The sequence below is a fragment of the Oncorhynchus masou genome, chromosome 29 (genome assembly GCF_036934945.1).
Source record: "Oncorhynchus masou masou isolate Uvic2021 chromosome 29, UVic_Omas_1.1, whole genome shotgun sequence".
NCBI classification, from domain to species: domain Eukaryota; kingdom Metazoa; phylum Chordata; class Actinopteri; order Salmoniformes; family Salmonidae; genus Oncorhynchus; species Oncorhynchus masou.
The window spans coordinates 61,091,799-61,106,312 of NC_088240.1; the positions used below are offsets into that span (position 1 = coordinate 61,091,799).

Sequence of the window (14,514 nt, forward strand, 5' to 3'; positions counted from 1 at the left end):
GAATTATTTGACCTAGCAAACAACCAATCAATCTTTCCAATCATTCATTTTTATTATATTTTAATAAGAGATACATTTGGTTTGATTAATACATGATTAATACAAGATGAATACATGTCTAATTCATGCTCAATTAATGCGTAATGAAGGATTCCTCTTTACCCATGAGTGTCCAGTATTAATAAGACCTCTTCCTCTTCCGTGCTCTCAGAAAGAGCAGAGGGTATCGGAGCTCCGCAACCAGCTGGTTGAGAGACAGGCCCTGCGCAACCGACGACGGCCCTCATCCGGCACCAACCAGAACCACAGCAACTCGTCCCCGCCCTCTTCCCAGCCAGACCCCAAGTCTCTCCTGCCCCCACCCGGTTACCCCAACCCCGCGTCGGACAATCACTCCTCTTTACCCCCCTCCTTCTCCAACTCCTCCAACCTGTACCAGGCGGACAGCAAGATTAGTCGCAACCACTGTCACAACAGCCAGATCCCCCTGCTCTACAAGTGAAGAGGGCGGGGTGCTAGAAGAGCCCAGAGCGCACGGAGGAACGAACACACATGGAGGCACTGTGACTTTCACTTGTTATGGAAAAAGAGCACAAACTACTGATATTGACAGAGTGAGTGGAGGCACACGACAACAGAGGGCTTTTCCATTCACTACAGGCTGCGGTGAGGCGAGTCACCCGGGGTAACACCAGTCTTTCTCACAGTCTTTCTCACTGTGGGAACCTGAAGCACTTGTGACTAGTAATACGAGTTATTGAATAAGAGACAAGCACATCCCAGAGTAACCCTCAGTCTACTTGTGGAGACAAAAAATTGACAGATCTCCCTTTTTCATTCTTCTTCTTTCCTCCTTCCCTCTGTTTGTTTTCTCGTTCTGTTGTGCAGATGTATCTAGGATCTCCGGGAGGACTTTGTGTACTGTGTGTGTGTTTGCTCCTTTTTGACTCCCGTCTCTGCCTATTTGTCTTCGGTTTTTTGAAATAGCGAAGCACATGGTAATTGATTAATATTGTTATTACATAATGTATGATATGTTATGTCATGGATTCAATGTTGTGCCCTATATTTAGTTCAATATATTATTATTATTTTTTTTTTTGGGGGGGGGGGGTGGAAATTGTTCAGATGCAATGAGAGTGGGGAAAAAACAGTTTCCCAGTGTATTCAATTGACTGGATTTCATATCAAAACGCCATCGAAACTCAAAGTGTAAAGTCATCCCAACTGAAGGTGAATTACCAACATCATTGCCATATACAGTAGAGGGTTTTGGAATGGACAAACCCTCCTTTGGGGACAATAGCAGGATTTTTGTGGATGTTTTGCTGTATACATATTCAAGTACAGCTTTGTATCTTCAATCACATGTTTGCTGTTGTATCCGCTTGAATAGATGAAATCCATTTGATAAGAAAACGGTGTCATGTGATGTGTAACCTAATCCGTTTTCTATGTACCATCCTTTTGAACGTTTTCAATTGGACTTGAATGGATATGTTCCCGACATTTAGAATTTTCTTTGTCAATAACTGTTTTTCCTTAAAGACAATCTGAATATAAATGTAAATGTACATGCCTGCCACCCGTTGGTCTTATATTTGACGTTTCTTCCGAATTTCCCCACCCCGATTTTAACTTTGTACAACCACGTTTGTGAACGTGACGACGAAGAATATATGTAACGGTTTTGTTAAAGATTCTGACATGCGTCTACGACAGTTAATATATACGTGCAATCCCATTCATTAGCAATTTGTCAAAATGTATGAAGCAATGATATAACACAGCTTTGTCGGTAAGTAACGTTCGAGACGTTACTTTTCCAAATAGCGTGATCTCATGTTGCACTATAGTTCCAAACAAAGTTTCAGGTCGGGATTTTGTTGCCGTTCTAATGACATACTGTAGCTCAGGGTTTAGGAAAGTGAGATACACAACTTCTCCATAGGAAGTTATTGGATGAAATAGTCCATATGTATTAACTGTACATGGAGGACATTGGGTAATATTGTAATATATGTATGCCGAAGATTATTTAGAGAAATATACTCTTGCACATGTATGAATATACACTAAGTGTACAACACACTAGGAACACCTTCCTAATATTGAGTTGTAGCCCCTTTTTTTTACCCTCAGAACAGCCTCAATTGGCCGGGAAATGGCCATACAAGGTGTCGAAAGCGTTCCACAGGGATGCTGGCCCATGTTGACGCCAATGCTTCTCACAGTTGTGTCAAGTTGGCTGGATGTCCTTTGGGCAGCGGACAATTCTTGATACACACGGGGAAACTATGGTGAAAAATCCAGAGCGTTGCAGTTCTTGACACACTCAAACCGGTGCGCCTGGCACCTACTACCATACCCCTGTTCAAAGACTCTGAAGTCTTTTGTCTTGCCCGTTCACCCTCTGACTGGCTCACACACACGGTCCATGTCTCAGTTGTCTCAAGGCTTCAAAATCCTTCTTTAACCTTTCTCCTCCCCTTCATCAACACTGATTGAAGTGGGTTTAACAGGTGACATCAATAAGGGATCATAGCTTTCACCTGGATTCACTTGTTCAGTCATGTCATGGAAAGAGCAGGTGTTCCTAATGTTTTGTACATGCAGTGTATATAACTGGATTTGAAGATATTTGTATACACTATATTTACAATTTTAAATGTTGATACAATATCAGATTATATGCATTCAAATATATGGATAATCATAGTTAAATAAACCCATTGTTTTTCACTGAATGTATGTGTATCGTGTTATGTGTCAATTGGACTAATAAGGAACATCATTTAATTTAAACACCCTCATCAACCCTGAAATGTGACAAAACACTTCATTATTGGTTGAATGGGCATTTTATGACAGAAAATATGTGGTATCATAACCATGTCCAAAGGGACAAGCATGTCACACACAGCTGTTTTAACCACTAGATGTCACCATCAGTTAATGACACCCAAGGGATTCTGTTGTTTATTCATTTAGAATCTACATTCAAATTGAACGATAGCCCTCCCAGGATCAAAAGTCATTTCAGTCCCGTACAATCTGCTTCCACTTCATAATTGATTGACCTATTAACCAATGGGTATTGGTGTCATTTCTTATCAGAGATCGTAATATGAGCTGAAAGTGAAAGGCAGACATACATGTTACACAACAGCTAGCTGCAAAGGGTCATGGTAAATGACAACCTCATCTTGGAACAATATTTTTTTTTACCTTTATTTAACTAGGCAAGTCAGTTAATAACAAATTATTATTTACAATAACGGCCTACCCCGGGCCAAACCCAGACGACGCTGAGCCAATTGTGCGCCGCCCTATGGGACTCCCAATCACAGCCGGATGTGATACAGCCTGAGGATGTTTGTGGGACAAACACGTTTTCTCATGCACAACTAGTATTTCAGCTCAGATGTTCACAGCCCGCCAGCCATCCACCTGGCTGAAAACCTATGATGCTTTCGAGGAGGAGGAGGAGGAATAAGGTCATTCGGGGGAATCCCCAGACATGGCTTAAGGCAGATGTGGGCCCTCTCACTGGAGACAGCGGGAAATAAAAAAGGGAATTTCCATTGTTTTGGTCTGACATCATTGGGGATGCACTTTGTATTACAATTTCTGATGCAAGCTGCCCAAGAACAGATGTAGGGCTTTAATTCAATATGTATCGCTGAAGTTGAGCGTTATGGAGTAATTGAAATTTAAAGGCAATGTTCCCGCGTTAGCGGAGACTGCATTCACGGTGAACGCTGCACATGTCGGCTCAATCTGAAATTACCTTTACATTTCTATCGCGGAGTCTGTTACGCTTAAACTTTACAGAATGAATAGAGCCCTTAGTGTTAATGTACTGCTAAAGTCAAAACCTATTTACCCTCAACCACATAAGACCGTTGGATATGTCCAGACCCGTCCGGCCCCGTTCCCCACCAAACTGCGTAATTAAATACAATCAAACTTTGAGTCTCCTAAAGTTGAGAACATTTGGAATTTATTACAGTTGATTCAAGCACTCTGAATAGGTGACAAATACAATACACACAATCACATTTAAATAGACATAGTACATCAATACATTAAATAAAATAACTTAATATTGTAGCAATGTATTCTGATAGGCATAGTATAGGCTACTGCTAGATGTGAATCAAAATAACTTATGCTACCGTACTCCACAGTAGCCTACTGTATTTTCATATAAATAGTAAATATCATTTTTTTTAAGTTAATATGTATTTTCATATAAATAGTAAATATCATTTTTCTTTTAAGTTAATATATATTTTCATAAAAATAGTATTAAACAAAATTAAAAGTAAGTTAATATAAAAAACCCAGTCATAATATTATTTGGTGCAAAATCTACAATACAGAGAATGGACAATCATCATGTATGGACAAACAATAATCATTTCTTAAACTTTTTCAGTTGACAAAATAACCATTAAGATTAGACCTATCTCCTTTGAGATTGCTCAGTTACCATAAAATTGCAACACTAAAATAAGAGTTTTAACGTAAAACTTTTATAACAAATATTCACCTCTGGCCTGCCTCTCTCATCATAGTGCAAACACACCAAAGAAGTTCTTGCCATGCTCTGGCTCCACGTCGGTCATTCGATTGGTCTCAGTCCACAGTTTGTCCCCTTCATTCAGCTGAAACACTGCACTAAGGTAAACTGCATTATACCAGCCTTCACCAATATTGGACTCAGCATTAATGTAGTTTTGTTGACAAACTGACCTTACCCCGCTAAGTAGATTACCATCAACCCCGATGGAGTCCGAATAGCGCCAAATAACGTGACTCAGAGGAGTGGTACGCTCGCCCGGGCCATTGCACTTGACCCTAAACGAAGCCTGGCTGTAAACGAAGAAGAGCCCAGTGTGTGGGATGAGGATTTGGTTCCCTTGTAGCTTGAACCCGCCCTGGGAAAAGGCCTGGCCGTAATCCTTTCTCCACTGCAGTGTGTCAGCGGTAAGATTAGGATTGTATTCACCTGGCATTAGAGGGAAGAAAGGCCCATTGTTACAACTTTGAGGCCCCAGGGTCCAGCTGGTAGCTATTTGTTCTTACAAAGCTCTTGTCAATTTACTCTGGAGGCAACAAGAGACAAGCTAATGATTTACCAACTTCCTTGCTTCCTTGTGTTGTGCTTTAATTTTTGTCAATGGAAATGTTTGAAAAAAATCCCAGGGCTTCCCCAATATAAATACTTACTAACCCACGAGACACTGTTTTAAACCTTATTTTTGAATGGGGATGTTTAGGGCTAACCCTAACACTAAGACATACTAGCCCACTAGCCATGTTTTAACCTTCAACAGACACAGTCCAGGCTGGCTGCAAAAGGTTAAAGGTCACTCACCCTCTAAATGGATGGCTGCTTTTGCATTGCCGGCAATCTGCTTCAATGTATTGTGGGTATCTGAGGGAGAGAAAAATATTAGTCACGACTAACACCAGCAAAAGCCATGACATTACCTACAACTGTAGACTTTAATTAAAGCAATTACAGTGAGAAGAAATTCAATGAAAAAGGGGCATCTGTCAAACAAATAATCACCTTTTGCACCAATGAATATCTCCAGCTGAGGCTCCATTCTGTCCTGCATCTGTGAGAGAAACCAAGAGGATGTTAGTTGATTGTACGGTTCTCCATTTCAGAAATGTGGTAAATGTTGGCCCCATTGGAGTTCCTTACCGTTGCCAGTCTTCCATGCCGACACCAGGCAAAGAGCAGGGCTGCTGCCGCGCATAAAGCTGCTGTTAAGAGAACGCCACACAGCCTCCATAGCCAACCTCTGGAGGCCTTTCTCTCAGCGACAGCTGTCACTGTTGTCTTGTACACAGGGCCACTGTCCACAAGGCTATTTTCAAGGCCCCTCTCCATGTCTTCAGGTGTCATCGCATACCCCTCCATACTTCTGTTGAATGAGGTTCAAACTCTTGACTCTTGGCTCTTGGTGGCAGTGGAAAAATATCCTAAATATCTTCTTTGTTTTTACAGAGTTGTAGCTTGATAGGTGTCCTGTGTTTTGCTCGTTTGTTAGAATGGACTTCTGACAGAAGCCCTGTCGTTTTTATGCTCGGCCTGCTACTAGCACAAAAGGGGAAACTCCAGTGATGTCACCCAGTGAGTGGAGACATAGCAGAATAGCAGCAGACTGTGGAGAGATGGTTATGGTTCAAAGGGAAATAAAATCCACAGACCAGCTCTGCCAAACTGGGATTCCAATTGGTAGGTGTGGTTGCAGGATAGGGTTAAGGCAAAACAGGACGTTCAACTTGAAAGTGAATTCCTTGTGCAACAGTGTAGTTTTTCTATTTGGTAACCAGAATGTACAGTAACTTCTCAGCTATATACTGAAACTGCATTTACATAAAACAAGGAATTCTCAATAAATCGCATGTGTATTTATTGTGTAATTACACAATGCATGTGAATACCATTAAACTCCATGGTATCTTTGCTACTTAATGTAAAGTGTAGCAAAGCCACTTTTGACTTGAACTTTAGTTAGTGATTTTTATTCAGTCTTATTCACCAGCTGTTTGTAATGCTGTTTGTCTGGTAATAGTCATACATTTAAAATAGTGAACAATTATGATATTTATTGATTACATCGAACTTGCTGCACTGAAGTTGTTAATAACTGGAAGTAAAATTAATACTTCTACTCCTACACAATCACAATACATTCGAAGCTACACAAGGACAGGCTCAGGAGAAACAAAAGACTGTTGTAAATATCCCTCTTTTTTGTTTCAGAACTGGTTTCGTACGTAACCCTTTCCAAACCCCCAAACAGGTTTTTGACTTCTCTTTATTGACCCAATCTGGCTTCCGTATTCCGCTGCTCTCCCTGACTGGTTGTGCGAGTTTGGAGCATAACCCGGTTTATTTGTGGGATTTCCATCACCCATTCACTACCTGAACTGAGTTTTATTTGCATATTGTTTCGTCATCTAATTTCTGTTTCTGTTAGTGATAAACAAGCACTGTATACCTTCAAAACATGGTCAAAACTATCATTTGGATAAAATATATGGAACAGCATCATAGCTCTGTCTATGAATTTGAGAGTGGTTATACTTAAGTTTGAATTCTCTGTTGTTTCTCACTTTCTTTTTGATTCCTTTTTTTGGTAAAGTGTATTGAGGCTTTTGTTAAATGCACTTGAAATAAACTGTGATTTGATGATTTACATTTCCCCAGTCCCAGTCCTTGGCTGTCTACCAAAACAAGTAACTGGGGTGACCAGACCGAGCCCCAGACAGCAGCTTCAATGTAGTGTATAGGGGCAATGTATCACCGCTGGTAAAAGTAGATTGGAGCACTGTCACGTAACACTGTTTAACATGCACTGTGTCACTGTTTCCTTATGTATTCTTACGTGCAAATACAAGCACTATAGGTATGACCATCAGGGAAGCTAGGAGTATTGTCACCATGTTTTATTTATTGTCATTCAGTCGTAATACCTGAGAACTGTTACGTTGGTATAAAGGGTCGGGAGACAGGCGCAGGAATGGTTATACGGGGACGAAGACCAAACAAACATGTTACAAAAACACATGGTTGAAACCCAAACAAAAGAGCGAGCAGTACCTTGAATAAACACATACGCGCACAATGATTAACACACTGGACCCGCAATCATCTACGCAATCCACAAGGGCATGAAAGCCAAAACACACAGTACAGGTACTCACATGCACCAATGGACATTGTAACAATAACCAACCCCCCAATGGAAACCAATATATACAAATACTAATCCGTGGGAATAGGGGACAGGTGTGTATGATGAAAGTTCCAGAGGGATCCGTGACAAGAACTGAGCTCTCACCTCTTATTCATCTCTCATGTTAGTGTGTAGCAATGTTTCCAAGACTATGACTACCTGCAAATACACGCCAACCGCAATATCTAGGAAAGAGCAGGGAAGCATTAGGTTATTCAGGGGTCATCTGAAATATAATACAGGAACCTCTCATACTGAATTCTATTGAGGAAAGAACGAGACCTTTTGATTGTGAGGAACATAAGTGTTGTGATAAAGAGAGGAAACATCTACCTGAGACTTCATATCTCGATGCCCTTCCCTCTGCCCTATTAGCAATACCTTCACCTCAAGCCTTCCACCCCTCTCTGTAGCAGGGCCGTGGTCCAACCCTTCCCCTCTCTGAAGTTTCAACATTACCCACCATTATCTCTGGCCCTCAAATACTTTGTGGTGACAGGTAGGCTAGCAGTTAAGAGTGTTGGACCAATAACAGAAAGGTTGTTGGTTTGAATCCCCGAGCAAACTAGGTGATATATCTGGTGATGTGCCCTTGAGCATGGCACTTAATGTCAGTTGCTCTTCATGAGCATGTATGCTAAATGACTAAAATATAAAAAGCCTACCATCCCCCTTTAAGTAATGATGTAATTGGCCCTACTTTGGATTCACCTATCTGTGACTGAAAGCTGGGTCTCCTGCCAGAACAGTGTATTAGCCTAACTAGGTATTGGCTTGGGGCTTGGGGTAGCCTAACTAGGTATTGGCTTGGGGTTCAAGTTTAGGTCTCATCAGGACTCATCACGTGGACCTTGATCACAGAACCGACTGGATATTTCATGTCCATCCAAGTTACCTCAGGGATTACTTCTAGGAACAGAGAAGCAGGCTTTTTCTTACTATTTGATCTGCTTATGTACTAAGATGGTAGTGATACATATCCTTAGGGACGTCAGAGGGGTGATTCATTCTGTTTCCTCTCCCATTGGCTGAAAGAGCATTTGATAACAAAATTGTTATCATTGTTATCAAAATTCTGAAAACATTTTTGTTGTTAAATGCAGATTGTCTCATGAGGTAAGCAGAAGGAAAATAAATTGTGGCCCACACACTCAAATATTCCAACATACTGTATTTTTTCACCTTGTTGTGTACAGAAACAGTCAAACACGCTGGCTAGTAGTTAGCACAGTAAAGTAGTTATAGTGTATGATAGTGTCAGTGACTTGCAGTCAAGGTAGGCAGGGTAGGTCGTGCTACTCTGTGATAATCTGTCAGGAAGTCTATGTGTATAGGTGTATAGGAGTCAGGCGCAGGACAGCAGATATGAGTAAATAAACATATTTTACTCAACATATAATAAATGCAATACAAAAACAGAGCCCACAATAACGGACCTTCCTACATAGAAACAATCACTCACAAACAAACATGGGGGAACAGAGGGTTAAATAATGAACAGGTAATTGGGGAATTGAAACCAGGTGTGTAAGACAAAGACAAAACCAATGGAAAATGAAAAGTGGATGGCGATGGCTAGAAGGCCAGTGATGTCTACCGCCGAATGCCGCCAGAACAAGGAGAGGGACCGACTTCGGTGGAAGTCGTGACAGTATCTAATTTTTAACAAGCTGTTACAGAAAGCCAAATAAAAAAAATACAATTATATAAAAATTGACATTCTTTATTTAAATCTAAAAAAAATTCTCAATGATTCTGGTTGGTTTTCTACTCAAAATGTGCTAAAACTACATCAAAACATCAGGAAAGGCGCCAGAGTATGCTTGCCTTCCTTCCCATCCATTGAAATCCATTTTCACCCCAATTTTGTGATATCCAATTGGTAGTTACAGTCTTGTCCCATTGCTGCAACTCCTGTACGGACTCGGGAGAGGCGAAGGTCGAGAGCCATGCGTCCTCCGAAACACGATCCTGCCAAGCCGCACTGCTTCTTGACACACTTCTCGCTTAACCCGGAAGCCAGCCACACCAACGTGTTGGAGGAAATACCTTACAACATGCAACCATAGTCAGCGTGCATGCACCTAGCCCGCCACAAGGAGTCGCTAGAGCGTGATGGGACAAGGACATCCCGGTCGGCCAAACCCTCCCCTAACCAGGACGACGCTGGGCCAATTGTGCGCCGCCTCATGGGTCTCCCGGTCATGGCCGGCTGCGACACAGGCTGGAATCGAACCAGAGTCTGTAGTGACGCCTTAGCCTTCATTTGTTGCATTGAGTGGATTTCATATTTTTCACATGCATATTGTCTAATCATGTTGTGTGTGTAAGCCTGGGGTAAAATGTACACAACTGGATGTGTCTACATATTTTGGAGCTCGCATACGTTGAACTGAACAAATCTATCTAGCAAGCAAAAACAACCTGACAAATGAACACCATACTCCACCTTAAACAATTTTCCAAGATGGATTTCTAAGAAAAACTTGGTCAAATTCAGAGAGGGAGACCAACATCTGCGCTCCCTGACCTTCATCAGATGAAGAGACAAAGTCTTCAGATTGGGGCAAAGAAACGATGCTGATGGCCTCTGGATATGATACCTGGCTGTCAAGGAATCAACCGGCTTTCTGCTGTTGGTCTATGGGGCGACTTTCAGCTAAACTGAGGCACTCTTTTGTGTTCTGCCGAATAAAATAATGTAAAAGGGGTTCTGCTGCGCATGTATCAGGGAAACAAGGAAAGTTGTGGATGCCCAGGGACCAGAGTTTGACACTTTCTATGATCGGTTTGAGGAGAAATGCACCACACTTGGCCTGACAGACACAGCAAACCGGAGCAGACAGCTGATGAAAGAAGAGGAATGTTTTACAACATTTTGGACAATATCAGTATTCAAATGAAAGTCAGGTTTGATCATTTTGTCATCCTTGGCCCTCATGCCAATCGAGACTGAGAGCCTTTTCAAACTCAAAAAGAATAGAGAAGACTTCTACAATATTGTCACTGAGAGGTTTACCCTGAAGGACAGACGGATGGACTTCCTTTACAAGTAAAGGTAGGCTGAAATGCATTTTCCTTAGCAATTTGCAGGTTAGTCTACTGTTAAATGAACATGAGAATAGACCACATCCCTTTGACGCATTTGATTTATCAAGCTACAATTACGTTTTGGAAACATTTAGACACATTCTTCAGTCATTTCGATTGTTGATATGGACATTTCGTGAGAACCTTATTTATTATTATATATGTGTAATAATATTTCACATAATATGACTATGTATTTGTGTTTGTTGCACACGCCAGCCACAGTGCATTGGAAGAATTGTAAATCCATTATGAAAGGCTATGGGGTTTGCATTGCAAACTACTCAGATGAAATGTGTCCATATATTGGTATTTTAGTGTCATCTTATTGGTTGTAACCGTGGACACTACATCGGTCTATGGACGAGCTGAGTTGAGCAGTGTGTCATTTTGTCGGATGATATGAAATATGCGCCATCAGAGGCTATCACTTGTGTGTCTTGGTTACATTTGGTATTTACATTTGTCAATTTAGCCTATGTCCCTCTGGTTGTTGGAGCCATCTGTTGTTTAGTGGACTTGGCCTTCATTAAGGTTTATTTGTGTGTTAATCTGGCTTTGATAATAGCCAGTGCCTACCCAGCCACTGACCTCACCGCACATCACTATCCTGTGTCTCATGGCCCTCACATGACTGAAGGACAGGCTCATCATCTGTATTTGTCATGTGGTTCATTCATATGATCTGTTTGTAGATAAATTAATTTCAACTACTCGGAATGTAACTGTACTTTAGGATGAACTGAAAAGCAGGAAGTAGGTCCTGAAAACAGGAGTTGAAAGAAAAAAATGCTCAGGAAGGAAACCACAACAGTAAGGAAGTGATAATCAACTATAGCTTAAATTCTCACGAAAGAAGGAGCAAATATCCCTGTATTGCAGATCAGCAAGGACATCACTTTGTTTCACCACCAAACCTGATTGAAATGATTACATCAATCAGGAGAGATGGAGGTAGATTCAGTTCATTTCAGACGATGGTGAGTATGGTCCCGTGCTTAATGACATGAAAGGAGAGCTTTCCTAAAGGGAATGTTTTGAATGTTGTCAGAACGTCCTGTAGAAAATGTTTTCATAAAGACCAGTAAGGGACTTAAAGACCATTGTAGTGGCAGTAGTCCAGACAGAAGATGGCAAGTGCCTGGATTAGGACCTGTGCTGCTTCCTGTGTGAGGTAAAGTCATACTCTACTAATGCCGTAGAGCATGAACTTGCAGGAGCGAGTGACTGCAATGATGTTTACAGAGAACGACAGGGTGTTGTCCAAGGTCACGCCAAGGTTCTTTGCATCCTGAGCGGGGGACACCATGAAGTTGTCAACCGTGATGGAGAGGCCCTGTAGCGGCCAGGCCTTCCCCGGGAGGAAGAGCAACTCCGTCTTGACGAGGTTGAGCTTGAGGTGGTGGGCTGACATCCAAGCTGAGATATCTGCCAGGCACGCAGAGATGTGTGTCGACACCTGGGTGTCAGAAGGGGAAGAAAATAGTTGAGTATCATCTACATAGCAGCGATGGGGTAAAATCACTGGGAAAGCCAAGCCAGAAAATAATTAACATATTACAACCGATCTTTTGTGATAATTGCGTTGTTTGCTCTGTAACCTGTTAGATTATATACTTTGCTACCGTGATATACAATGCATTTGGAAAGTATTCAACACCCTTGACTTTTTCCACATGTTACAACCTTATTCTAAAATGGATTAAATCGTTTTTTTACCTCATCAATCTACACACAATACCCCATAATGACAAAGCAAAAACAGGTTTTTCAAAAATGGTGCAAATGTATTACAAATAACAAACTGAAATATCACATTTACATAAGTATTCAGACCCTTTACTCAGTACTTTGTTGAAGCACCTTTGGCAGAGATTACGGCCTCGAGTCTTCTTGTGTATGACGCTACAAGCTTGGTTTCATCAGACCAGAGAATCTTATTTCTCATGGTCTGAGAGTCATTTTAGTGCCTTTTGGCAAACTCCAAACTCAATATGCCTTTTACTGAGGAGTGGCTTCCATCTGGCCACACGAGGCCTGATTGGTGGAATGCAGCAGAGATGGTTGTCCTTCTGGAAGGTTCTCTCATTTCCAAAGAGGAACTCTGGAGCTCTGTCAGAGTGACCAAAGGCCCTTCTCCCCCGATTGCTCAGTTTGGCTGGGCGACCAGCTCTAGGAAGAGTCTTGGTGGTTCCAAACTTCTTCCATTTAAGAATGAGGACACTGTGCTCTTGGGGACCTTCAATGCTACATAAATGTTTTGGTACCCACCCCTGTGCCTCGACAAAATCCTGACTCTGAGCTCTGCGGACAATTCCTTCAACCTCGTCAACTGTGGGACCTTATATAGACAGGTATGTGCCATTCCATATCATGTCCAATCAATTGAATTTACCACAGGTGGACTCCAATCAAGTTGTAGAAACACAAGGATGATCAATGGAAACAGGATGCACCTGAGGTCAATTTCGAGTCTCATAGCAAAGGATCTGAATACTTATGTAAATAAGTTCTAATTTTTATTTTTAATAAATGTGCAAAAATGTCTAAAAACCTGTTTTTGCTTTGTCATTATGGGGTGTTGTGTGTAGATTGATTAATAGAGATACAATTAATTTAATAGATTTTATACTAATGTGGAAAAATGGAAGGGGTCTGAATACTTTCCGAATGCACTGTATAGGCCTAAGGCAGAGACAAAAAGAAGAAACAGTGGCAGAATAAATTCAACCACACCTTTGTTTTAATCACAAAACCAGAGAACAACCTCTGTCCGGTGAAGTCCAGAAAGCATATGACGTGGCTGTCCATGGTTCTGATTTCTGCGTGTACGTGTGTGTGTGCGCGCGTTCGTGCAAGTAGAAAAAACATGTTGACACCCTACTTGTAGAGAAACGCCAATGCCATCCTCCTCTCTTTCATGTTGACGAAACAGTCTGTCACTCTGTCATACAGTACACGCTTTAAATTTTTGTTGTCCTTGGCTACCTGGCTAAAATGGTTGCCTAACTTCCTTTCATGGGCTACATATTTTATTTAACTAGGCAATCCGTTAAGAACAAATTCTTATTTACAACGACGCTGGGCCAATTGTGCGCCACCCTATGGGACTCTTGATCACAGCTGGTTATGATACAGCCTGGAATTGAACCAGGGTCTGTAGTGACACCTCTGGCACTGAGATGCAGTGCCTTAGACCGGTGTGCCACTCGGAAGCCCCATAGCTACATATTTACACAGATCTTCTCCACATCACATGGTAAGAGCGGCCGGCCAGGTATTATGCAATCCAATAGTGTGCAGAGCCTGAGTCACCCAGCCCAGACAGAGTTAGAGGAGGTGTACAATTGCAGATTACTGTGGAGAGATGACTAGAGGAATAGAAGCTATGACTAATCTGACACCGACAACTTGGTGGCTTCCTGTTTTGAGTAGCTATCAATCGCTAGTTCCTGCTTGATTCTGTGTAATAGGGGCAACTAAAGCATCACTGCATTCCCACTGGACATTGACTTCAGTTCAATGTTTAGTTTTGATTTACATTTGGTTGAGTTGTCAACTATCCTGAATTCAATGTGAAATCAACAAGACATTTCACCGTGTCATTGGATTTAGGCTAAAAGTTGGTCAAGTCTTTTTTTCCAACCATGTTAATGCCCAG

At 41.6% G+C, this 14,514-nt stretch overlaps 2 protein-coding genes across 2 annotated transcripts in view; one reads left to right on the forward strand and one right to left on the reverse strand.

The window, feature by feature from the left end:
* LOC135520173 (gamma-aminobutyric acid type B receptor subunit 1-like) overlaps positions 1-2,747 on the forward strand; it is a 47,667-nt gene extending 44,920 nt beyond the window's left edge. Inside the window, exon 24 of the mRNA XM_064945531.1 lies at positions 212-2,747. Within this exon, the coding sequence (XP_064801603.1) occupies positions 212-502 (291 nt within the window). The 3' untranslated portion in view covers positions 503-2,747. The remainder of the gene's footprint in view (positions 1-211) is intronic.
* A 1,234-nt stretch (positions 2,748-3,981) lies between these two features.
* Positions 3,982-6,083, reverse strand: LOC135521250 (tumor necrosis factor-like). Its single transcript, XM_064947174.1, has 4 exons — positions 5,720-6,083; positions 5,582-5,630; positions 5,384-5,443; positions 3,982-5,014 (listed from the first exon to the last, which is right to left on the reverse strand). Exons 1-4 carry the CDS (start codon positions 5,936-5,938, stop codon positions 4,575-4,577), a joined length of 768 nt encoding a protein of 255 aa, XP_064803246.1. The 5' UTR covers positions 5,939-6,083; the 3' UTR covers positions 3,982-4,574.
* Between the last annotated feature and the right edge of the window lie 8,431 nt (positions 6,084-14,514).